The sequence below is a fragment of the Balaenoptera ricei genome, chromosome 7, assembly GCF_028023285.1.
Source record: "Balaenoptera ricei isolate mBalRic1 chromosome 7, mBalRic1.hap2, whole genome shotgun sequence".
NCBI classification, from domain to species: Eukaryota; Metazoa; Chordata; class Mammalia; order Artiodactyla; family Balaenopteridae; genus Balaenoptera; species Balaenoptera ricei.
Window position 1 is genome coordinate 39,677,066 of NC_082645.1, and position 25,514 is coordinate 39,702,579.

General features: G+C 43.0%; 1 protein-coding gene across 1 annotated transcript in view; it reads left to right on the forward strand.

The window, feature by feature from the left end:
• KIF5C (kinesin family member 5C) overlaps nt 1-25,514 on the forward strand; it is a 172,612-nt gene that overhangs the window by 66,238 nt on the left and 80,860 nt on the right. Inside the window, exons 4-8 of the mRNA XM_059927129.1 lie at nt 12,450-12,554; nt 18,204-18,252; nt 18,520-18,575; nt 19,259-19,346; nt 23,491-23,615. Of these exons, the coding sequence (XP_059783112.1) occupies nt 12,450-12,554; nt 18,204-18,252; nt 18,520-18,575; nt 19,259-19,346; nt 23,491-23,615 (423 nt within the window). The remainder of the gene's footprint in view (nt 1-12,449; nt 12,555-18,203; nt 18,253-18,519; nt 18,576-19,258; nt 19,347-23,490; nt 23,616-25,514) is intronic.

The following is a 25,514-nucleotide window of genomic DNA, read 5'->3' on the forward strand; positions in this document are numbered from 1 at the left end:
TCTTGGGAATGTCACTGAGACGGCTGCTGCAGAATCGGTTTAGCTTATGAATCATTGCTATTGAAGAAGAGATTTCAAAGGCTCGAGGCTGAAATCCCCAGGGCTCTGATGTTCTGCTCACACCGATTTCAAGTGTGGGGTGTGACTCTGGGGATCTCATTCCTGTTGTGTTGACTCGCTTCCCCCCCATTTTGCTGGAGACAGAGTGGTTCAGAGATTGTATTGGATTAAAGGAAGCACGAGGTTTATTTGCCACCTTTTCTAGACGGAGCAGGACTGTTTCCTGACACCTGAGCCTTTCCGTCTCTCTTCTCTGCATCTCACATCCTACTGCAGTACTCCTTGGAAATGGTGGTACAGGCATGGCCGTCCCCACTCTCCGGCTCTGGCCCCTCGCCTGCCTCTCCTCCTGGGCCCCAGACCCTTAACTTTCTAGGCGCTAGAAAAGCCGCAGTGATATACATTTCCTAAGTTCCACCCACTCCAGTAACCATGGACAGAACCTTCTTCATGGTTCATAAGGCATGAGAGAGAGAGAGAGAGAGATATTAAGAGATGGCTTCTCATGAGGGAATCATTCCTTAGTTCTTTGGAAAATTACCAAACGATATACAGTACAAAAAATGCAATATTTAAAATCCCCCCACATCTTACAAAAATGCCTCTACGAGTGACCTTTTAAGCTTTGGGATTAATTCGTCTTTGGGAAATACAGGGTGTTTGCTAAATGTCAGAAATTTAAATTGTAAACTATCAAAGGAGAGACCTGTCCCCAGAGTAAAACCTTAGTTTGTGTTTTGTGTGTATGGCGGGGGTAGGTGGGTGTGAGGAGATGGCAAAAAGGTACGCCAGCTCTTTCACACTAAAATTGGAGACATCTTATTAAATGAGGGCATCGCCAGCCCTCTGTGACTCGCGGTGCCAGCCGCGCAACTCCTGGCGCAGTGCTGTGGCTCCAGAGGGAATCACGGGGCCTAAAGGGAGTGGGGTTCTGTGCGGGCCACTCTTCACAGTTGCCTAAATTCTGTCTCCTTTCCATCCTTGCCAGTTTTAAAAGGTTGCTAGTAATGAGCTGCTTTTCTTTATTGTGACTTTGGAGGATCACATGCTTAGGCCCACAGGAGGAAGGAGTCGGGTGGCTGTGGGTCCTTTCCGAGCACCTTCTCACCCCCTACACACACTTCATCTGGCTCTTTCTGTTGGGTGATTTTAGGTTGGAGAAAAGGTAGGGGATATTTTAGAGGAAAACAGAGGAAAGGAGGAACCCCAAGCTGAAACCCAGAGACTGTAGGAGACCAGGAAACCCAAGATCCTGGAATGCAATTAAATTTTTAAAAAAAACCCCGCAGGGCTCTCACCATCTGAAAGGAGGATTTTATGTATTCGGCATTACACATTGTGATCCTTTAAAGGCTTTTGCAAGGGGCTGTTAACTCCCTGAATGGACAGAGCTGTCACATTTAAAAGCTGTTTTTCATTTTAATCCCCTTCGTTTTGGGTCTGACATCCAATGGTGATTCCATTACCTTCTACTGAGGGGAACAAACAGATAAGCCGACATAAAATTGGAAAGATTAGCTTCTGAAAATGGCGCGTTTCAGGCGGATTTTTAGTGCAAAGAGGAAATACTTGGCAGTGTTGGTGCTAAGCTCCATAGGACCCTTGGTGCACTGGGCCCTGGCTGGGCTCTGGCTGGCAGCGCTCAGGGGAGGGTTGGAAGCGAGGTCCCTGGGTGCCGGCTGCCTGGGGAAGAGAGGGCTGGGCCTTTGTTCAGCGCGGGAGGCTGGGAAGGGCTTCTCTCGGCCCCGTGCCTCACTTTGTGGCCCTCTTCTGCACACGGATTTAGGTGGATGGAGACACGCAGTGTTTTTCCTTCTGCCCAAAGGGACACCTGGAGGCCCTGGAAGGGTTCAGGCTGCCCTGCTGTGAGGAGTTGCCAAGTGATTTTTAATGAGCCTGTCTGAGTGCATTGGGGCTCTTGCGCTGACAGGCCCCCTGCTCTCCCATCTTAAGTGTTTCAGGAAACTCTGTCCTGCTTGGGAGGCTGAGGAGGCCACGGGGGCTGGAACAAAGGGAGTCTTGTTCCGTGGCCAGTGGCCTGGGTCTGGTTTCTGCTTTCACATGTGCTCCGAGAAGGCCACCTTCAGAAGTGGGAAAAGTTTTTGAAGAGGATTATACAGATGCAAGCATTAAAATGTCTCTTCTTTTTGCTTTCTGGGAGAAACGAGATGACGGAGCAGGACATTCCACTCAAGTCCATCCCTGATCCTCCAGCCCACTAAACTTGTCGTTGTTCTCTCAGTTCCGACCTTCGTTCTGTTACTCCCATCTCCTCTCCTCTGCCCACATCCTCTTTGTCCATCCTTAATCTTACTCATCCCTCAGGATTTGGTGTCTCTCAAGCCATCCATATCACCCCAGCTGGAAGGGACTTTTCTGTTCTCTGAGTTTCTATAGCTCTTTGCCTCCTGACCACCTTTTACTGCCTGAGGTGACTGTTTATTGTATGTGTACATGTGCATTTCATTTGCAAAGCAGTCAACATAGATGCAGTGAAGACCTTTATGGAACACTGCGACGGTCCAGCCACCGCAGAGGGTCTTCCAGGTCCCGACGGAGAGGGGCAAGGGACTGAATAGCACCGCGAGTATGGGGTCAGAAGGACCAAGACAACTGATGGTTGCAAGGCACTTTATTTAGAATCTACTGAATCTTATATAGACAGAAGAGGAACCCATGAAGTTGCTTATCGTCTCAGTTCAGTCACCACCATGGACGTCAGCAAGTTTACAACGACCTTGAACATTAACTTCTCTTAACTAGGCACGCACAGGCCCCAGCCATAAGGAACAACCAAGACTCTCAGTTCCCTGAGGTCTCCTGGCCTGAGATAGCTTTGCTGATCTCTTTTACATTCCCCAGGCCTGGAACAAAGAGTGCATTCCAAGTCAAGGAAACAAAGCCCTTAAGTGACTCTGCTTTTTGTGAGAGACATACTGTCTCCACCAGGAGTTACCTCCGGCTAAGACTGCATGCCTCCCACAGGTCCCCCTTTTTTCTTTTTTAAAGCATGTTGTTGTAAACGCAAACCATGGAGCTCAGTACTGAGACGAACATATCGGTGCAGAACAAATTTTACAAAGCATGGGATAATTGCCAACATAAGAAAATACATAATGGCTAGAGATAAGCCACCCTGAATCCAGTTTTGGGGATTGAGCCAATGTAGTTGACTAACCAACGCTTTTTATAATTTCTGTTGGATCACTTTCATCTAGGTGCGATTCTTGTATAGCTTGAATTTCTGCATTTAATTTACGTATATCTAAACTAATTTTGCTGTCAGACCATACACTAAGAATATGCATTTTGATTCTTTCCCAATCCCAGTCAGATTCATTGTACTTATGCGCCGTTACACAGATCCAAGAATATTTAGCATGACAATTCAATTTCATTCTAATCTTTAGAGCATTAATTTGATCTCCCAGACTTAAGACCACATCTTTTAATTCATCAAGTTCAGTTTTTAATTGGGAATCCATATGACTTTGAAGAGCCAAAGCCACACTGGTAATTTTAGATAACTGGTTGACAAAATGGGCTTCATTCACGCTTTTGGATAGAGCAATCCCGGCCGTGGCTGCCGTGACACATAAAGCAGCCAACATAGCCAAAAACATTGTCATAGGGGTAAAAGAAGTCCTTTGAGCAGTCACTAATTCCTGAACTTGAGCCACCAACTTCTTCAATTGACCCCAAGTCGGAGGATCACTTTGCCAAGTCCTTCGTGCCGGATGCCTCCTTTTCCGACCTCTTCTCTTGGGATCCATCCCTGGAGTAGTCTTCACGTTCAGCGAGAGGTGCCGCATCCTCCGAATCAGCTGCGGGGTCTTTCTTGCCATCTATCTGTCTAACGAGACTTTCAGGAAGCCACCGAGGGGAATCAGCACTTCTAGGAAAAACACAAACATGACCTCGACCCCAGATTAAAACTGGATCAGGTCCATTCCATATATTTGTCAGAGGGTCCTTCCACAGCACCTGTGCCGAAGCTCCTTGAGCTGTGAAAGTGGCCATCAGACGTTCAAAAGCTGTGTTACCTGCTCGATCAACTGTCAAAAAATTTAAAATAAACAAGGCATGATTCAATAAGGCATGGGGTGTCTTAGCATATTCCCCCTTTTGTATTTTAGAAAGAGTGAGCTTTAGAGCTTGATTCGCACGTTCAACAATGCCTTGTCCTTGAGGATTGTAAGGAATACCAGTAAGGTGAGTAATGCTAAAAGTAGCACAGAAAGAAGCAAAAGAAGTACTAGTATAGCCAGGGGCATTATCCGTTTTAAGTATTTGGGGAATTCCCATGAAGGCAAAACAATGAAATAAGTGGGTAATAACATGCTTTGTGGCTTCTCCAGTCTGGGCAGTAGCACAAAGGAAGCCAGAATAAGTGTCAATAGTTACATGAACAAACTGAAGCTTTCCAAAGGAAGAAACATGAGTAACATCCATTTGCCATATACGAGCGGGGCGAAGACCGCGAGGATTGACTCTGAAATGAGGAACTGGGAGATGTGGAGCACATGGGGAACATTGTTTAACAATTTGTCTAGCAGCCTCTCGAGAAACGGCAAATTGTTTTTGTAACATGGCTGAAGATTGATGATGTAAAGAATGAGAATTTTGAGCGTGTTGCACAGCAGCAGGCTGGGTCACAACACCTGCTAAAGATTTAGTGAGAGAATCTGCCAAAGTGTTACCAAAAGTCAACGGTCCAGGCAGGGAAGAATGCGCTCTGATATGAAGCGCTGCGACGGGACCTTGATGTGTACGACTTAAATGCTGTAAAGTCATAAAGGTATGAAATAATTGATCATCATTAGTATGGCCAAGTGTGGCAGTTTCCAAAGCTACTAGGACCTCAACTAAATAACGACTATCAGAATATAGATTAAAAGATACCGTGGAAAATTTTGAAAAGGCCATAATAATGGCATGTAATTCAACTCGCTGAGCAGAGCGTAGGTTAGTACGTTCTTTAATTTGGATGCCAGTATCTGTGATTATAGCCATAATGCCATTAGATGATCCATCTGTAAAAACAGTAAAGGCATTTGGTAGAGGGAAACGTTTAATGACTGTGGGAAAAATGTAAGGAGTAGTGAGACTAAATTGTATTAATTTATCAGCAGGATAATGGTTATCTATAGGGCCAGAATACCCACAAAAGGCTAATCCCCATACATTGCTGTGCTGCAATAACCAAGTGAAATGTTCTGAATTATAAGGCAAAATTATGTGTGTAGGGTCATAGCCAAAAAGCTGCATACATCGAGTTCTTCCCATCTGCACTAAAGAAGCAATTAATTCATAATAAGGAGTAATAACTTTAGAAGGAGTTACTTTCATATGAAGCCATTCAAGAATCCCCACAGGTTGCCACAAAACTCCCATAGGGACATGTGGAGTAGGACAAATGATTAATTTTACAGGCAAATCTAAATGTATACAGGTTAATTGAGCTTGCTGTATAGCAGCACTGACCAATTGTAAGGCCTTGGCTCCCTGAGAAGTCAGTGTACGTGGAGATAAAGGGTTAGAATCGCCTTTTAAAATATCAAACAAAGGTTGTAATTGGGCAGTAGTTAATTTTAAAGAAGGTCTCAGCCAATTAATGTCTCCTAAGAGTTTTTGAACATCATTTAATGTATGTAACTGGTCAGTGCGTATCTCAATTTTCTGTGGAATAATTTGTGTGGCATTGATAAATTTTCCCAGATAAGCAAAAGGGGATGTTTTTTGAATCTTATCATCTGCTATTACTAGGCCAGAAGTTTGAAGTGATTTTTGTAGTTGTTCAAAAGCATGCTGTAACATAGTGACATTAGAATGAGCTAATAATATATCATCCATGTAATGAATTAAATATAAAGAAGGAAACTGAAGACGGACAGGTTGCAATGCCTGAGCAACATATTTCTGACATAAAGTAGGATATTAGCCATACCTTGAGGCAACACCCTCCACTGATATCGTTGCATAGGCTCTCGAAAGTTAACAGCAGGCACACTAAATGCAAAACGCTTTTTATCTTCAGAATGTAAGGGAATAGTAAAAAAAAAACAATCTTTTAAATCTATAACAATAATATGAAAAGTATAAGGAATGGCCAAAGGAGAAGGAAGACCTGGTTGTAATGCTCCCATAATTAACATAGTTTGATTGACAGCCCTTAAATCTTGTAATAGTCGATATTTTCCTGACTTTTTTTGTATAACGAATATTGGAGTGTTTCAAGGACTAATAGAAGGTTCTAAATGTCCTAATGATAATTGCTCATTGACCAATTGACGAGCAGCTAATAATTTCTGCTGAGTCAGGGGCCATTGGTCCACCCACACAGGTGAATCACTCAACCATGTTATGGAATCAGCAGTGAGTGGAGGAGATTCCAAGGCCCCTAAGAAAAACCCAGTCCCTGTCTATCAGTGAAAGTCCTTGGAACAACAGGTTCAACAATTCCGTGTTGGTTAATGTCTAAGCCTCCATTAGGAAAAAAACCTTGGTTCAATAACATATTAGTCACAGTAGGGTTAGGGCTATACAATAACATTCCCATATCTTTAAGTATATCATGGCCCCATAAGTTAATGGGCAATCCAGGAACAATGTAAGGTTGAAAATAACCCATATGCCCTTCTGAATCCTGCCATTTTAATAATTGAGCACTTTGCAGAGGAGCAGTTGTTTGTCCTATTCCTTGTATTCATCCATCCGAAATGGATGAATGAACAGGCCATTGTTTTGGCCAATGAATTTGGGTCATAACTGACACGTCAGCTCCAGTATCTAAGAGCCCCAAAAACCATTTACCATTAATCATCAATTGCATCTGTGGGCGTTGCCTTTCTATTTTTTGAACCCAATAAGTTGCATTAGAGGAGCCAAAAGCTTTAGTTCCCCTCTTCTGATGTTGTAATATGTTTCCCTCAGGCACATATGGAAATAGAATAAGTTGAGCAATCTTATCACCTGAGTTAATAGTAATAATTTCTTTTCAATGTGTAAGCCATAATTTTAATTTCTCCCTCATAATCAGCATCTGCAATTCCTGGCAGGATAGTTAATCCTTTCATAGAAACACTACTCCGGCCTAAAATAAGGCCAGCTGTCCCCGGAGGTAAAGGCCCAAAAACTCCTGTAGATAAAGCTTGAGGCTCCATTCCAGGTGTTAATACATATCTGGAGGAGGCACTGAGGTCCAGTCCTGCGCTATCGGGCGTGGCTCGGAACAGGGAGGAGATACCGGGCCGAGATTTTGCTTCATAAAACTCTTGGGTATAGTCTGAGGAGGACAAATAGACAGGTTTCCTAGACTCTTGGGGACACTCTGTGGAGGGCAGATGATCATTGCCCCTATTGTTTGGCGGGGCCTCAGAGGGCCCCGCAAGAAGTTTCCCAACAGAGGAGTTCCATCTCTATGGGTCTGAGATCAACATTCCTTAGCCCAGTGTTTTCCTCTCTGACATCGAGGACACAAATCAGGTGCCCTGGGTCCTGTAGGCGCCTCCACCCCTAGGCCAGCCGAGGACACAAATCAGGTGCCCTGGGTCCTGTAGGCGCCTCCACCCCTAGGCCAGCCTCGGCACCGGGGGGAGCCCTACAGTCTTTGGCAAAATGACCAGGTCTGCCACATTTAAAACATGGACCCCTTTTTCTAGTAGGTTGGACTACGCCAGCTTTTGTAAGTGCGGCAGCAATAGCAGTTCCTTGTACATAAGCAGGTCCAATATCTGAGCAAAGGCGAATATAATCCTCTAAGGTTCCTTTTTTTTTCCAGGGTCTAATAGCCGCCTGGCAAGCACTATTAGCATTTTCGAAAGCCAATTGTCTCACTATAATAGTTCCTGTAGGGCCATCCACTATCAAGCGCCCCACTGCCTGAAGCAGCCGATCCACAAAATCTGCATAAGGTTCATCGAGCCCTTGTCTAATTTTTGAAATATCTTCTGTTTTTTGAGTAGAAGGCAATTTCCTCCAGGCTTGTAGAGCTAAATAATTAATTTGAGGATAGGCTATTGCTGGATAAGTGAGCTGATCTTGCAAAGACGTATATTGTCCTTCTCCTACCAACATGTCATAACCAATAGGGATATTGTGAGCAGCGTTCTTTTCAGCTTGCTCAGCAGCCCTCTCATAAAAGTCTGATTTCCACATGAGGTAATCCCCCCCATTCAAGCAGGCTCGTGCAATAGATTTCCAACCCGAGGGAGGTAAAGCCTCCCCGGCTATAGTATCAATCATAGCTGTTGTAAAAGGGGCTGTAGCCCCGTATTGGGCACATGCTGCCTTCAGATCTTTCAAAACTTTAAAAGGGATAGCCTGATGTTCCCTAATACCCTGCTGAGGATTATTAGGATCTGGTCTTTCAATAACCAGGCAGCAAAACAAAGGATCTTCTCCTCTTTGCATTGCCCCTTGAATAGCCCTCTGCAGCGGGCTCAAAGGGACAGCATCATGTGACTTACATTCAATTTTTTAAGAGACTTTTCCACCAGATCTAATAAAACATCATCATTAGGATATTTATTCTTTTCATATCGTGCAGCTTCCTCAGCAAGATTCAAAGGCACATCCTCATCTGAAAAAGGAGGGCTGATTGCAACCTCCGCAAGCGGCGGAGCAGAAGAAATAGGCTTAATGTATTCCCCTTCAGAAAGGCGGGGTACAGAATCATGGGGGGGGGGGTTCCAAGCATTCTTTGATCAAATTCCATAAACTAAAAGTAATAATCGGAACTTGAGTTGGGCCATTGGCCTTATAATGATTGTGAAGATCTTCCCCTACTTTCTCCCATATAGCGGCATCTATAGAACCTCCCTCAGGAAACCAAGAAGAAACCTCATATACATGCTGTAAGAACTCAGAGATCTGTGAAGTAGATAACCTTCGTGCCCCATGCCTTTAACATAGACAGCAGCACTTGGGCGAACAACTCTCGCTCCTTGGAGCCTTTTTGTCCCATCTTATTTTACTTCTGACTCTATCTGCCTTATGCTTTCTGTTTCACTTATTATATTCGTGGTGGCCACTTACTCTTCTATATTCCGCATAAGGATCCGCTTACCTCTTTTTCTGTACTTCCTCACCCGTCAGGTCCCTGTGCGGGCACCACTTGCGACGGTCCAGCCACCGCAGAGGGTCTTCCAGGTCCCGACGGAGAGGGGCAAGGGACTGAATAGCACCGCGAGTATGGGGTCAGAAGGACCAAGACAACTGATGGTTGCAAGGCACTTTATTTAGAATCTACTGAATCTTATATAGACAGAAGAGGAACCCATGAAATTGCTTATCGTCTCAGTTCAGTCACCACCATGGACGTCAGCAAGTTTACAACGACCTTGAACATTAACTTCTCTTAACTAGGCACGCACAGCCCCCCGCCATAAGGAACAACCAAGACTCTCAGTTCCCTGAGGTCTCCTGGCCTGAGATAGCTTTGCTGATCTCTTTTACATTCCCCAGGCCTGGAACAAAGAGTGCATTCCAAGTCAAGGAAGCAAAGCCCTTAAGTGACTTTGCTTTTTGTGAGAGACATACTGTCTCCACCAGGAGTTACCTCCGGCTAAGACTGCATGCCTCCCACAGAACACCTCTCTGTCTCACACACACACCACACACATCCATCCTCACCACGCACATACCCCACACCCACCACGCCACACACCCACCACCCATCGATAGCCCTGCACACGCATCCACATGCCACTCACACCCACACACTGCACACACCACACATACCACAGATACACACACTACACGAACACACAGCCACACCACACCCAAACTCCATACACAGAAATCAACACTGCACACACACCCACATGACACACATCCACACCACACACCACACATCCACATGTACCACACACCCACACTATGTATGTGAGCACCACACACACACACTACACATCATGTACATTAATACCACACACACACACACTACACACCATGTACATTAACACCACACACACACACACACACACAGATTGTTTTGGCAGCCTTAGTTTACTGAGCATAAAGGCCCTCACCACTCTTGGGTTTATGAGCTAAAGCAAGCATCCCAGCCCCTAAACCTGCGGTAGACTTGGACATCACTCTGTCACTGTGGGGATGGGGGTATTATTAGGTGTTCTCCAAATGAACGTGTGCTCCTTCTCATGTGATTTTCGGGTTGGGTCTTCAGGGCAACAAAACAGGAAGTGTCCAGACTCATCCTGGTTCTGCCTTGGTTCTTACCCTGCCAAAGGCAAAGAAAGGATGTCAATACTTGTATGCACCCAGAATCAATTGGAAGATGAATCCGTTGAAAGGAAAAGCATCTAGGGAAACAGATTTGAGTCAATTATATATCATTTTTGGATTATTGATCTTTCTTCTTTGGCTGTGGGCCACTGAAGAGAAGCTAAAGGATTATGATGAATTATTAAAGAGCTCTGGGTGGCAGTGTGGGGGGCACTCTTTGGACCCTCTTGAGTCAGATTGGCCCAGTGGTGTCGCATTTGACTGTGTTTTCACTGTAGGTACCATTTCTGCCAGCAAATTCCATAGTCCAGAGCAGGTGGGGTCCAATATTTGATTTGTTACATGTTTTATGATGTCTAGGAGAAGTGAAGTCTCAGTGATTTGGTTTTGTTTTCATTAGATATATATATATTAATGGTTTGGGGTGGAAACATGTTTTTCAGACTCTTCAAGTCAAGTAAAACCCAGCACCTGCTTGAGAGAATGTATCATGAGCTGAATAATAACATTTATTGTCACTAAGCACATTATATATACTATTTAATTTAAATTCTACAGTAATTCTATGCAGTAGACACTATACCAAGTATCATAAGCAGTGGGAGGAAATACATATGCCCTGGCCACCCTGCCTTTAGGGAGTGTACAGTTAAACTAAAAAAAACAACAGAAACACATCAAATGATTTAGGGTCCTTAGCAGATGAGGCATTCCAGGAGAGTACCTGTTTTCCGAGTAAGAGCCAGAGGCCAGATGTGTCTGAATTCGGCTTTTCTCTTGTTTTGAACAGAGTGGAAGGTCGGGAATCAGGTGCGTGAAGGAGGACTCATAATGGAAAGTGCTTTGTGGCCTGTAGTCAGTGCCAGGGTTCATGCAACTTCTTGCTTTTGGTAACTCAAATGTTGTCTTGGAAGTCATCTTGTTAGAGAAGCACCAGGCAGTGAACCTCTGAAAGAAAAAGAGGACTTGATTGAGGAAAACAAAGCAGATCTTGCAGGTGTTGGGCAGATTTTGAACGAAGATGTATGAGTCAAAGTTGTAAAAGCTGTTGAGCATCCCTGGAAAACTAAAGAGCAGACTGGCTTTGCTTCCAGTTCCGTTTCTTCCTAGAGTTTTAGAACTTCTGAAAGGCACGTGTGATTCTCTGGGAAGACAGTTGCTGGCAATCACTTTAGACGTGTGTTGGTATGCTGACGGGTTGTTTAACCTGTGATAGAACTTTTAAGTGTTCCTTTGGTGTGGGCATGAAGAAGGCTCTCTAGGAGTTGTGCACCGAGGTCCTTGCTAAGCCTGTTGCTTGAAACACTTCTAGAGCTCTTCTTTAGGAATTGCTTTCAGGTCCTTTGCTGTCTCTTTTTGAAACCCTTCAGAGGTGGCAAATTCTGGATCCTGAAAATGGATTTAGTGATAGTCCAAATAACAGAAACATTCACCTATCCATCCACACCTTAGGTAAAATGAATAGAAATGGAAAAAGGCAGGGAAAGAATAAGAAAATATTTTATAAGCAGATTTATGTATTAGAAACAGTCAAAAATTATTTGGAACAGTTCGGGCTGGGAATTAACAGATTTTAAAAAGAAATCGATAAAATGGATTTTCTTGATTGGTGTGTAAAGTGCTACTGAAGGTATTTCCAGAATAAGTTTCTTAGAAATTTTTGAGCAATGATGATGTGAATGAAACTGTATCTATCAGCTCTCAAGGTGATTTCATTAAGGCAGATTAACTTGGATTTGTAGGTTCTGGTCAGTTTGTAAAATTTCCAAAACAAAGCCCACATTTAGTATGTTACAGTCACACATGTAACCTCATTCTTTCTCCCTTTCTGTCCTTCCTTCCCTCCTTCCTACCCACACGCTCACCCACATACACACTGATCTGCTGCCCGCAGTGACAGCAGGAGGGGATGTTGGGGGCCTTCAAGGCCGGCAGGACATGCTCTCCCCTGCCTGGTTGAGTTATCCCGCTAACTGTTGGTCTGTTGGCAGGTCGGGTAGATCTCCTAGGGAGCAGGCAGTCCTGCGTGGTGCTCCCTGTTCCACGGAGTCCTGTTTAAGAAGCCCAGGTTCGGTCCCTTCTCTCTCTCTCACATGTCGCCCAGCGCTCTTTAGCTCCCTGTGTTTGTCTTTTTCACTCACTAGGGGAAGCTACACGACCCTCAACTCATGGGCATCATCCCAAGGATCGCACACGACATCTTTGACCATATCTATTCCATGGATGAAAACCTGGAGTTCCACATCAAGGTGAGTGCTATTATTGAGTCCCAAGAGAAGAAACTGAGCCCCAAATCGTGTTTCTTTGCTCTTCTCTTTTATGTACACGTAGAAGATTTTATCTAATTTAAATGACATTCCTGTGATCAGCAGAACCATATTTATTAGTTAATGACTCAGGCTAATACTGAGGAAATACTGAGATAAAGTAAAAGCCCTTTTTAGGATGGAATCATCTTGGTAGTTGTCTGAATTCTACCCTTTACCCCTGTGGATTTCTGTAGATCTGACTGGCATGTGTCCATGATTGGCTGTGGACAGCATTTCCCAAAGTGTGTTCCATGGAATACAATCCCTCATATTATTACTCAGTGGGCTACCACAGAAAAGGCGTATGTGGTCAAATTAGCTGGGAAAACGCTTTGTTGAACAATGTTAAATTTACCCCAAGCTTAAATATGCTAATGTGTAATGCAGTTCTGCAAAGTGGACATGTACTATATTACATTTCCTATCTTATTTGACTGTGGACATACTTTACCCTCCTTGGAGGATGACAGACTAGTATTTTGAGCGCATTCTGAGAAATGTTCGGAAAGGGAATTCTTTTCCTCCTTGTTTTTGTTTTTGTTTTTGTTTTTCAAACCTATGTTCTGGCTTAAATTTGAATTGAAAGAGAGATTTCTACTCTCAACTCTAGCTGTGAATTCATAACATTTGGTAGAAGGGGTATATTCATTGGAACGCCTTTGTTTGCAAGTGACTGAAAGCTACTTGGTTAAGCAAATAGAGGAAGTTGTTATAAGATACAGAATCTGACAGCAGGCATGGGGGCGGGGAGTTGTGGAGAAGTAAGAAATCCAGGCTCTGCTTTTCCTATTTTTTTTTTAACTTAAAAAAAATTGCGATATAGTTCACATACCATAAATTTAACCTTTTTAAAGTGTACAGTTTGATGGTTTTTAGTATATTTTCAAAATTGTACAACCATGATCACTATTTACTTCCAGAACATTTTCATTATCCCCAAAAGAAACTCCATCTCCATTACAGTCCCCACGTTTCTTAATTTCTTTAATCCCCACCCTCTTGCTTAATTTCTTTCCCTTGTTCCAGACCATCTTTCTCTTTTCTGTGTGTGGGAAAGAGGGTGCATGGCAGCTCCTGCTCTACATTCCCTTATTTCCACTTCCTCATTCCCCTGGGGAGGGGCCCATTGGCCCAGCCTCCAGTAGGTACCCCCCACCCCCAGCTCCGATGAGCTGTGTCCAGGATGCACGTGGCTGGTAGGGTCCCCGCCACAGTGACTGGGGACGGGGTTGACAAGGGGGTGGAGGAGAAAGGGGCAGTTAGCAGACTTGCAGGTGAGCAGATCAACCAAGAGGCTGATCATCCTTGAAGGCTGGGACCCAAGTGCCTAGGCCCATCATTTTAGAGGTGAGAAACCGAAGTTCAAAGATATAGAGCCAGATGGCCAAAGTGACATATCAAGTCCTCGGCAGAGTTGAGATTTATTGATTTAATTTATTGATTTAATTTATTTATTTTTGGCTGCGTTGGGTCTTTGTTGCTGCACGCGGGCTGTCTCTAGTTGTGGTGAGTGGGTCTACTCTTCACTGCAGTGCATGGGCTTCTCACTGCGGTGGCTTCTCTTGTTGCGGAGCACGGGCTCTAGGCGCACGGGCTTCAGTAGTTGTGGCTCGCGGGCTTCAGTAGTTGTGGCTCACGGGCTCTAGAGCGCAGGCTCAGTAGTTGTGGCACGTGGGCTTAGTTGCTCTGTGGCATGTGGGATCTTCCCGGACCAGGGCTTGAACCTGTGTCCCCTGCCTTGGCAGGCGGATTCTTAACCACTGCGCCACCAGGGAAGCCCCAGAGTTGAGATTTAGATTCTTGATCTGACCAACCCCACATGCAGTACCTGTTCCATTATATTAAATTTCCACCTTTACTTATTTCTGCTGTGTACCTTCCCCAAATTATATAAAAACAAGTCAGAAACTGTTTGCCCAATTATAAAGTACATCGGGCAAATCTTTTTCTTTACAGCTCCTTTTGTTGGCTGAAGCCAGCTTCTCCTCCTTGCTAGAGTTTTTTTTTTTTTTTTAAACCTTTATTTTTTAATTTTTATTATTTATTATTTATTTCTTTTTTTTTTTTATGGCTGTGTTGGGTCTTCGTTGCTGCACGCGGGCTTTCTCTAGTTGCGGCGAGCGGGGGCTACTCTTCCTTGCAGTGTGCGGGCTTCTCTTTGTTGTGGCTTCTCTTGTTGTGGAACACGGGCTCTAGGTGCGCGGGCTTCAGTAGTTGTCGCACGTGGGCTCAGTAGTTGTGGCTCGCGAGCTCTAGAGCGCAGGCTCAGTAGTTGTGGCGCACGGGCTTAGTTGCTCCGTGGCATATGGGATCTTCCAGGACCAGGGCTTGAACCTGTGTCCCCTGCATTGGCAGGCGGATTCTCAACCACTGCGCCCCCAGGGAAGCCCTAGAGTTTTATATATCTGAGGATACAGACACTTGTTGCTTTGATGGGATCAAGATTTAGGAGCTTAGTGCATCTTTAAGGCTGTTTGCATTTAAATACCTTAAACCACTATAGGGCTCTTATGGGATAATCCTGGAGTAAGATATTAAACCAATTATTGCCCTCAAAATAAGGTCTCATATTAGAATCTTATTAAGATAAAAATAGCCCCAGCATGAAGGGGAAGGAAAGGAGGAACAACACTCACGTCTAGGGCTGAATTTTACAGTCCAGGTTCCTGTCCTGCATTTGTAGTTAGGCTGTCTTATTTCACAAATAATAATTGTAAATGAGCAAGTTAGTTATTGACTGCTTCTTATTTTCAGCTGAGTAGTGACAGGCTTAATCAAGAAAAAGAGGCTTGATTAAGGCAATATTGAAAATCTGTTCCTTAAAGTGAGTCTAACAGAGGTTTTATTTATTTATTTATTTATTTTTACATCTTTATTGGAGTATAATTGCTTTACAATGTTGTGTTAATTTCTGCTGTATAACAAAGTGAATCAGCTATACGTATACATATATCCCCATATCTCCTCCCTCTTGCGTCTCCCTCCCACCCTCCCTATCCCACCCCTCTAGGTGGTCACAAAGCACCAAGCTGATCTCCCTGTGCTATGCAGCTGCTTCCCACTAGCTATCTATTTTACATTTGGTAGTGTATATATGTCCATGACACTCTCTCACTTCATCCCATCTTCCCCTTCCCCCCACCCCACCGTGTTCTCAAGTCCATTCTCTACGTCTGCGTCTTTATTCCTGTCCTGCCCCTAGGTTCTTCATAACCATTTTTTTTTTTAAGATTCCATATATATGTGTTAGCATACAGTATTTGTTTTTCTCTTTCTGACTTACTTCACTCTGTATGACAGTCTCTAGGTCCATCCACCTCACTACAACTAACTCAATTTCATTTCTTTTTATGGCTGAGTAATAGTCCATTGTATATATGTGCTACATCTTCTTTATCCATTCATCTGTTGATGGACACTTAGGTTGCTTCCATGTCCTGGCTATTGTAAATAATGCTGCAATGAACACTGTGGTACATGACTCTTTTTGAATTATGGTTTTCTCAGGGTATATGCCCCGAGAGTGGGATTGCTGGGTTATATGGTGGCTCTATTTTTAGTTTTTTAAGGAACCTCCATACTGTTCTGCATAGTGGCTGTATCAATTTACATTCCCACCAACAGTGCAAGAGGGTTCCCTTTTCTCCACACCCTCTCCAGCATTTATTGTTTGTAGATTTTTTGATGATGGCCATTCTTACCAGTCTCACAGAGGTTTTAAACATTATTTCTGAACATGCTTTCTCCTAGTGCCAAACAATGCTTATTTATTTTTCTTCCATCTGGTTTTACAAAGTAGTTGAGGTGACAAAAATAACAAAATTCAACGCCCCACCCCGAAAGCAGCCACTATCTGCTATGGTAAAAAGAAACTAATAAATCAGAATTCTCTTTCTACTTATATTAAATGTGAACAAGATTCTAATTGCCAGATTTCCTAATATCTAGTTCACAACCGGTCTTTGTATGTCATTAATTTTCTCTGTAACCTATGGAAATAAGGGCACAAGCTTAAGATCTCAAAGATAACAGAAAAGTCTTAATGAAGACCAGACAATTCTGAAATACATAGAATGGGTTGGAACCAGGGTTGAGTGGGCTGCAGAAGGGCTGGGTTAGAAATGTCTAAGGTTAGAGGCCAAGCAGACTCTAGGATTCCAGCCACAGGGAGAGGTTTCCAGAGCAGTAGGTCTTTCAAAGGTCAGGTAGTTGTATCTATGACAGAGAGGGTCAGTGACAGGACTGTTTGACAGACATTCAAACAGGCAGAGGTTGTCAGGCAGAGGATGCTCAGCTACAGATTCCAGGGTTTGAAGCCAGGACCCCAGATCTCAGAGAAACGAGGCATCAGGAGGTTCCAGGCTGAGACACGAACAAAAGGTAATGAACCAGGGCTGAGCTGGGTTGGGATTAGTGCTGGGTTAGGGAGTGTTCACTTTCCCCTGCCTCGAGGCAGGACTGGTCCAGAGCTGGGATGTAGGGGTGAGATTTCACAGGTAGACTTACATCCCAGCTTTACAACTACTTTTCAACTTTTAAAACACCTTTTTAGCTCAATCCTCTGTTTAGATTTCAAAAAAAAAAAACCCCATGAACTTGAGGGAGAGAACAGTTGATCTGGTCTGCAGAAGGCAAGTGTAGACAGTACAGAATCCTAGAGGGAATTTTTGATATCACGTGGAATGGCTTCCTTTGACAGATGGGAGCACTGAGGTCTAGGGTCTCGGTTACTTGTGAATTAAATCTCCAAGATCACGTATCCAGTTAAAGTTGTTCTCAGATATCAGCCTGAGATAAGGTAAGAATCACCTGGGGAGTTTAGAAGCGGATTCCTAAATCCTATTCTTGGAGATTCTGATTCAGGAGGATTGCAGTAGGGTTCTGGGCAATTTAAACAGACGCTATGGGAGATGCTGATCTAGGCAGTGCTGGGACTGAAGTTTGAGAATAACTAATCGGAAGGCGTCCTTTCCCTCTCACAGTCTAGTTGTGTTTCATTAAATTGCATTTTGTTCAGATCCTTCCTGGACTCCCCAGAGCTGGCCACTATCACCAGCTCTCTCTCTGTTACTGTGTTGTAGTTCCAAGCAAACTGCCCTTGTCCCCCTCCCCACCTTCTTCATGTGCATGTTTGGAACATGCTCCCTTCCTGGTCTGAAGAGGCTGTTGATGTGATGCCTAAGGTGAGGTCTACTGATTTTTGACAGTTACGTGCAAAGGACGTGTTCTGTTCTAGCCGTTGTCATACGTAGAAGTTTGCTTGGTGCTCATCTAAGGTGAAAAGGTAGAGTCCTCCTATAAGGCTGGCTAGCACAGGATGTAAATAACACCTGGCTGGAAGTGAAGGGAACTCTGATGTGGGGCTGGAGAGTGGCCCATTGAGCAGGGACTTGTAGAGCAAGCTGGCAAGCAGGAAGCAGGAGGCCAGGGGAGTGGGCTGGAGCTCTGCCCTCGAGACTCTGAATCTTCACTTTGTAGCCCTCTTCTTACTCTTCGTGGCATAACAGAAAGCTTTTGCAAGTTCTAATAATTATGTTTTTGAAATACAGGGTGGCATTTCTGTTTCAAAATCAATTTGTTTTTAATCAGGTTTCCTATTTTGAAATCTACTTGGACAAAATCAGGGACTTACTCGATGGTGAGTAACCCGAATTCTTGTCTTTTATTTGTTCTGTAACTAAAGTCCAGAAAGGTTGGCATGATTTACAGCACTTCTGCTTAAGGAATTTATAGAGATGTTCTATTGCCTTCAGGCTATCTGCTTATTCTCAGACAAAGCTTTAACTTGAGTCATTGCAAAGTGATTAGATTTACCTATGTTCTGTAACAATTTCTATTTTTTCTCCAATACAGGGTCTTTAACTTTTTTTTTCTTCTTTGCATGTCATCACTATCATCTCTGTAGTATCCAAGACAAACTTGGCTGTTCATGAAGATAAAAACAGAGTCCCGTACGTAAAGGTATGAGGAAAACTTGATTGATGATGCAGTTGATTTCTCTCCAGTCACTGTCTTGATTATTACATAAGATGCCCAGAATATTACCTAAAAAGTACATATAGATATTTAATCATGCTCCTTATATTTAATATTCATCTGGTTAAAAAAAACTGACACTTAATTTCTTCAGTTGTTTCTATGTAAGTATATCACAGATGTCAAATCACATGAGGTAAGAACTGGAGAACTGAACATTTATTATTCACATTTAAAGAGGCTTTGGTATTGAGTACAGTTGTTCATACTTTGCACTTGGGAGAAACCTGTCATAGCATTATGTCTACAACTTCAGTATCTAATTAAAGTTGGTGGCTAGATTGATAGGCAAAGCAAGATTTCATCCACTTCTTTTTCCGTCATTGGTTTCCTTCTTTATTTTCTGCCTCCACTGCTGATGAGTATGGACATGTACTTAAAATCTGACACTTATTTTATGGTTTACTTCTGGGTTTCCTGGCGTTTGCTCAGACTTCTTTTTAATGTAGATTGCAAGCCCTAGGCGAGGAGGAAAAGTTGTTGGGTCGACAGTGCAGCCTTTCTCTGGATTGGCAGCTCTAGAAGAGAAGTGGGAAAATGTTTAGCTGTTTCAAAGTCTTGTTGCTTTTCAGTTTTTCAATGACCAACCTGATCTGGCTGTCTTGCAGGGGTGCACCGAACGGTTTGTGTCAAGCCCCGAGGAGGTCATGGACGTGATAGATGAAGGCAAAGCAAACCGCCACGTGGCTGTAACGAGTAAGCCTTGGGTGGTGTTTCCTCCCCTCTAAGTTAGGACACAAACATCTGCCTACCAACCAGGTTGGGTGGGGGTAATGAGGTCCAAATGGAATAATGCAGGGGAAGGTGGTTGTAAAGCAGTGACTGGCACTCAAAAACATAGGGGTGTAAGCAGTACCAGCAGGCCTGGGCAGGTCCTGGGAAACAGCGCCTCCTACTGTCCAGGGGCCTGTTGGAAATGTCGGGTGACACTCACTGACTGGGGCCTGGTAACAGCCTGAGCCTGAACACTGGGGTAAACAACCAACCAACCAACTAAAGGGGGAAGAAAGTAAGCTTCTAAGTTCATTTATTTTAACTATGTTATTGTTTAAAAAAATCCAAACCAACAGATTCTATAGGCCAGTAATACGCATGGAAAGAAACCATGTTAGATTTCTGCCCTTTGTAAACAAGGAAAAGAAAGACATGGAGGAGCGGAAGCTTGACTGTAAACTTTTTGATGCCTTGTTGGTAACAAACATAGTCAGGTCAGCTGGTTTACCTTGCGATGCCTTCTTCGGCCCGTCTCAGGGAAGCAGGTCACGTGGTGTTAGAGCAGCAGAGCTTCCATGAAAAGATAGGGGCTGTCTGTCTTATTCAGATGAGATGTGCACAGATGAGAGTGAGTTCATGTGAAGAGGACTTGAAAGAATGAAGGATTTCTAACTTTTTTTTTTTTTAATATTTATTTATTTGGCTGCGCCGGGTCTTAGTTGTGGCACGCGGGATCTTTTAGTTGCGGCACGCAGGCTCTCAGTTGCAGCACGTGGGATCTAGTTCCCTGACCAGGGATCGAACCCAGGCCCCCTGCATTGGGAGCACGGAGTCTTAGCCACTGGACCACCAGGGAAGCCCCTGAAGGATTTCTAGCTTTGAAGAGAGAAAAATATCTGGGGAGGCCATATGGGCAATGCAGTGTTTCTTAACATATTCTTCATAATATCTTCAAGGTGCTGACATTAAGAAAGAGAGTCAGCTTGCTTTGTTTGATCTGAATGAGTAGACCACCCAGGATTGTTGAAGGTACATGGAGGCAGATTTTGACCTATCACAAGAAGAACTCTAGTCCTTAATGCTGCCCCAAGTAAAGCCTGCTACCTGGAGAGGTAGTGAGTTCCCCGCATGGTGTAGAAGAGATTCAAGCTTTGCTTGGTTGACTGGTGCTATGATCCTTTGATCCAGAACTGTAATTCTCAACTGTTTCCCTATCCCCACAAATGTATCAGATGATATTCATATACATGGCAAGTTTCATAGGTGAGCCTAGACCTGTATACAGTGTAGGTTAAACTCTACTTCTTTCTCTTCTGCTTATACACATATAGGAAAGAATGTAAGACTGATATTCTTATACTAATAGCATCTCTCATTTGTAAAGAAGTTTTCCACTGTTTCTTAAGTTATTGTTAGTTATGAGTTATTCATGACATACCTGAGAGTCCATCTTGGCCCCCTGGTTCAGAACTGTTGGTCCAGAACATTACTATTTTTCTTATCATTCTGGTAAGGTGTTTTTTTTTATTTTGTTACATTATGCATAACATAAAATTTACCATTTTACCACTTTTAAGTGTACAATTTAGTGGCATTAAGTACATTCACAATATTTGCAACCATCACCACTTCCTATTTCCAGAATTTTTTCCAGAATTTTTAATTATCCCAAAGTGAAACTCCATATCCATTGAATAATAACCCTCCATACTCCCTCCTCCCAACCCCTGGTAACCACCATCCTACTTCCTGTCTCAGTGAACTTGACAGCTCTAGGTACTTCATATAAGTGGAATGATACAAGTCCTTTTGTGATGTGCTTGTTTCACTCAGCATAATGTCCTCAAGATTCATCCATGTAATATGTGTCAGAATTTCCTTACTTTTTAAGGCTGAATAATGTTCCATTGTACTCATAGACCACATTTTGTTTTCCATTCATCCACAGATAGACATTGTATTGCTTCTACCTTTTGGCTATTGTGAATGATGTTGCTATGAACATGGAGGTATTTATAAATATCTGTTCAAGTTCCTGCTTTCAGTTCTTTTGGGTAAATACCCGGAAGTAGAATTGCTGGATCATACGGTAATTCTCCTTTTAATTTTTTAAGGAACGGCCATACTGTTTTCCATAGCAGGTGCACCATTTTATATTCCCACCAACAGTGTGCAAGAGTTTTAATTTCTCCATATCCTTGCCAACACTTCTTATTTTCTGAGTTTCTTTTTTCTTTTTAATCATCATACTAATGGGTGTGAAGTGCTATCTCATTGAAGTTTTGATTTGCATTTCCCTCATGATTAGTGATGTTTAGCATTTTTTCATATGCTTATTGGTCATTTGTGCATCTTCTTTGTAGAAGTGCTATTCAAGTCCTTGGCCCACTTTTTAAAAATTGGGTTGTTTGGCTTTTTGCTGTTGTTGTTTATTTGTAGGAGTTCTTTATATATTCTGGATCTCAATCCTTTATCAGATATATGATTTACAAATATTTTCTATTCTGTGGGTTGCCTTTTCACTGTTGATAGTGTCCTTTCACACACAAAAGTTTTTAATTTTGATGAAGTTAAATTTATCTTTTTTGTTGCTGTTGTTGCTTGTGTTTTTTGGTGTCATATCCAAGAAATCATTGCCAAATCTGGTGTCATGAAAATTTTCCCCTATGTTTTCTTCTAAGGTTTTATAGTTTTAGTTTTTACATTTAGGTCTTTGATCTTTTTTGAGTTAACTTTTGTATACGACTTAAAGGAAGAGTCCAGCTTCATTTTTGCATGTGGATATCCAGTTTTCAGTTTGGTGAAGAGACTGTTCTTTCGCAATTGAATGGTCACTCTTGACACTCTTGTTGAAAATTATTTGACCATATTATGTGAGGGTTTATTTCTAGGCTCTCTATTTCATTGGTCCATATGTCTACCTTTATGACAATACCACACTGTTTTGATTACCATAGCTTTGTAGTAAGTTTTGAAATCGGCAAGTGTGAGACCTTCAACTCTGCTCTTTTAAAGGATTGTTTTGGCTATTCAGGGACCCTTGAGATTCATCTGAATTTTAGGATGGACTTTTCTATTTCTGCAAAAAACGTCATTGTGATTTTGATAGAGATGGCATTGAATCTGTTGGTAGTATGGACATCTTAACAATATTAAGTCTTTTAATCCAAGAACAAGGATTATCTTTCCATTTATTTGTGTATTCTTTAATTTCTTTTAGCAACATTTTATAGTTTTCAGTGTATGCCTTTCACTTCCTTGGTTAAGTTTATTCCTAAGTATCTTATTCTTTTTGTTCTTATTTTAAATGGAATTGTTTTCCTAATTTCCTTTTTGGATTGTTCATTATTGTTATATATAATGCAACTGATTTTTATGTATTGCATTTGTATCCTGCAACTTTGCCAAATTCACTAGTTCTAACATTTTTGTGGAATCTTTTAGGGTTTTTTCCCACATAATCTGGTTAGATAGTTTTGAGAAATAATTGCTAGTGGGATTGAATAAAACAGTCACTGGGGTCTCTGCCTGCCTGGTGAGCAAAGACAAGGGTCCAAGAAGATTTTTATTTTTGGTACTTGGTCCTAATGAAGCATATTTCATCTTTGAGACCTTCTATGTGCCTAGCATGGGTTATAGAAGAAATGTATGTCTTAATCCTTCCTTAAGAAAGTCATAATTCTTCCGTAAGAAAGCTTATGATATCACTGATAAGGCAAGGCTTACACACATGAAAAAGATGGAATACATCGGGTACTAATCAGAATGATAAAGGCTGAGGGACTTAAAATGAGGCAGGGGAGGAAAACTTGAGCTCTTCAAGGAGAGAGGTAGGCTGGATGGGGGTGTTGGAGGATGGCGGCTTCAGGCAGAGCTCGAGACTCTTGTCTTAAACCACTGACCATGATTTTTAGATTAATTTCTTTGCCACGTGAAAATATTTTAAATCTTTCATTTCTAGAATGAGCATTGTTTTGCAGGAGAAATGGTCTCAGATAATTTTTTAAATTGAGTGGACTTACAAAAAACGGAGCTATTAGGCATGATTTGTTGTGTTTTTTATTGAGATGCTTGCTACCGAAATTTATATGTTCTTTGTAGAGCAGTAAACTGTTTTCCTTTTCAGACATGAATGAACACAGCTCTAGAAGTCACAGTATCTTCCTGATTAATATTAAACAAGAGAATGTAGAGACTGAAAAAAAACTCAGTGGGAAGCTTTATCTAGTTGATTTGGCTGGGAGCGAAAAGGTAATTGGTTCTTTATTTGTATTATCCACAATTTCCCCGTTATTTGCTTCAGTGTGCAATGGGATAATTTTTCTGTCTTTCTATTCCCTGGTTTTAAAGAGCTTTTAAAGTTTCTGATGTTGTGCTAAGATGTTATTAAATTTAACCTTCATTTCTCTGCTCTTTCTTTTCTGGTCCTGAAGTCCCCTATTCATGTCACAGGAGGTGTTTTGAATGCCAACCTTGATTTATGCCTAATAGACCCTGATGATGACATGAGGCGAGTGTTGGTGTGAACTTAGCCTGGCAAAGGCAGCGGCACAAATGCTGGAGGGATGTGAACTTCTGAGAACAGGAAAGATCTCTGTGTTTTAACAGATTCAAATAGGCCAGGAAGGGGCTTTGACGCTGGAATGCGGCAGGCCCGCCTCTGCAGGTTTGTTTGCTGATAGAAGATCTGGAAGGTGGGGCTCTCCCTGCCTTCCCGGCTTCTCTCTGCAGGAGGCGTGAACTGACCTTGTTCTGTGTGGACAGCCTCACTCCCTTCAGGCTACGGGGTCTGGAGCCAGTGTTTTAGCCACAAGCGCTGACCCTTCTCTGATTTTGTGAGGGTTTTCTTTTGGCATCTGTACCCTGTCCATGCTCTCCCAGGCACTGGCTGAGGCCATACTCCAGGCCGAATAGGCTTCCCAGAAACTCCCCTCTGCCCTCCCAGCCTCACTTCCATGGCACCACCAGAGGGTCCTGCTGCCACACCCCGGCTGGGGGCACTGCCCACCTCGGATGACATCACAGAGCAAGTCTCTGTGCACAATACCATGTGGCCTCCCTCATCTCTGATGTCGTGCTGACTGTCCGCATCAGGGCCGGCCCTGAAGCTCAGTCAGTCTCCCAAACTGTGTCATTGATCCCCACTTACTGCTCCCGCCACTGAGTTGCTGGACGCCAAGTTATGGCCACTAACATCCGTGTGAGTAATGGCTACTTGGATTGTCCTCCTGTCCGCGTTTGTACAGCCTTGAGCAGATCACATGTATCCTCCTAGTTGGCAATCGAAAATCGAACTGGTCCCGGCTTGTAACTTTAAACAGATGCCCACCAGAACGGGAGTAGGGAGAAGCATTGCTCACTTCTAGACTGGCCATTAGCAACTAGCATCTGCTCTGCTGCCACACCTGTCGTATCGGTCCAGACAAAGCTCCCAGTGACCCTTCCCTCTTCCCAAGCTTGCCGCCTTTCCCTTTAGAGCAAAGAGATGAGTACTTAAGGCCTAAATGCAGCTGAAAAGTGCTTAATGCAGGCAGTTGAGAGTGGAGGCCTGCACAGTGTCAGTGGTTATTACTTATGATATTTATGAGGCGTTTTAAAGTTGTCCTGCACGTCATTTCCTGTGCTAACATCTGTTTTCCTTGCCCTAGATGTGTCCGCATGAATGTATCAGTGTGATCTAGTAGAACAGAGCTCTGGGTCTTAGCCCTGTCTTTCTTAAATGGTGTTCTTCCCTTGGGTGGGCAATTTGACATCCCTGGAGCTCAAAATTTTCTTGTCTGTAAAAGGAAGGTGATTGTGCTTGTCTCGCATACTTCATGGAGCTAAGATGCTCAAGTGTGAAAGCACCTTAAACAACACCTTGTGAATAGACTGTTACTATTAATACTTGTGACACAGCAGCTCTGTGATTTCTTCATCTGTAAGCAGGGGACCCACACATGATTTCCAGAGAAATCTTTGAACTTTTCTTTGGAAAAAACCTCCCCTTGGACATGCATTCATCTCTATCGTTGGGAGTTTCTCCTTTATACAGAATTGAAATCCATCTTCGCACAGTTTAAAATCATTTCCCTGCTTTTCTTTCTTTCTTCAGAGCGCAGCCGCTCCCCGCCATGTCGTTTGTCCAGTCAGCAGAGCTATGAATCATGT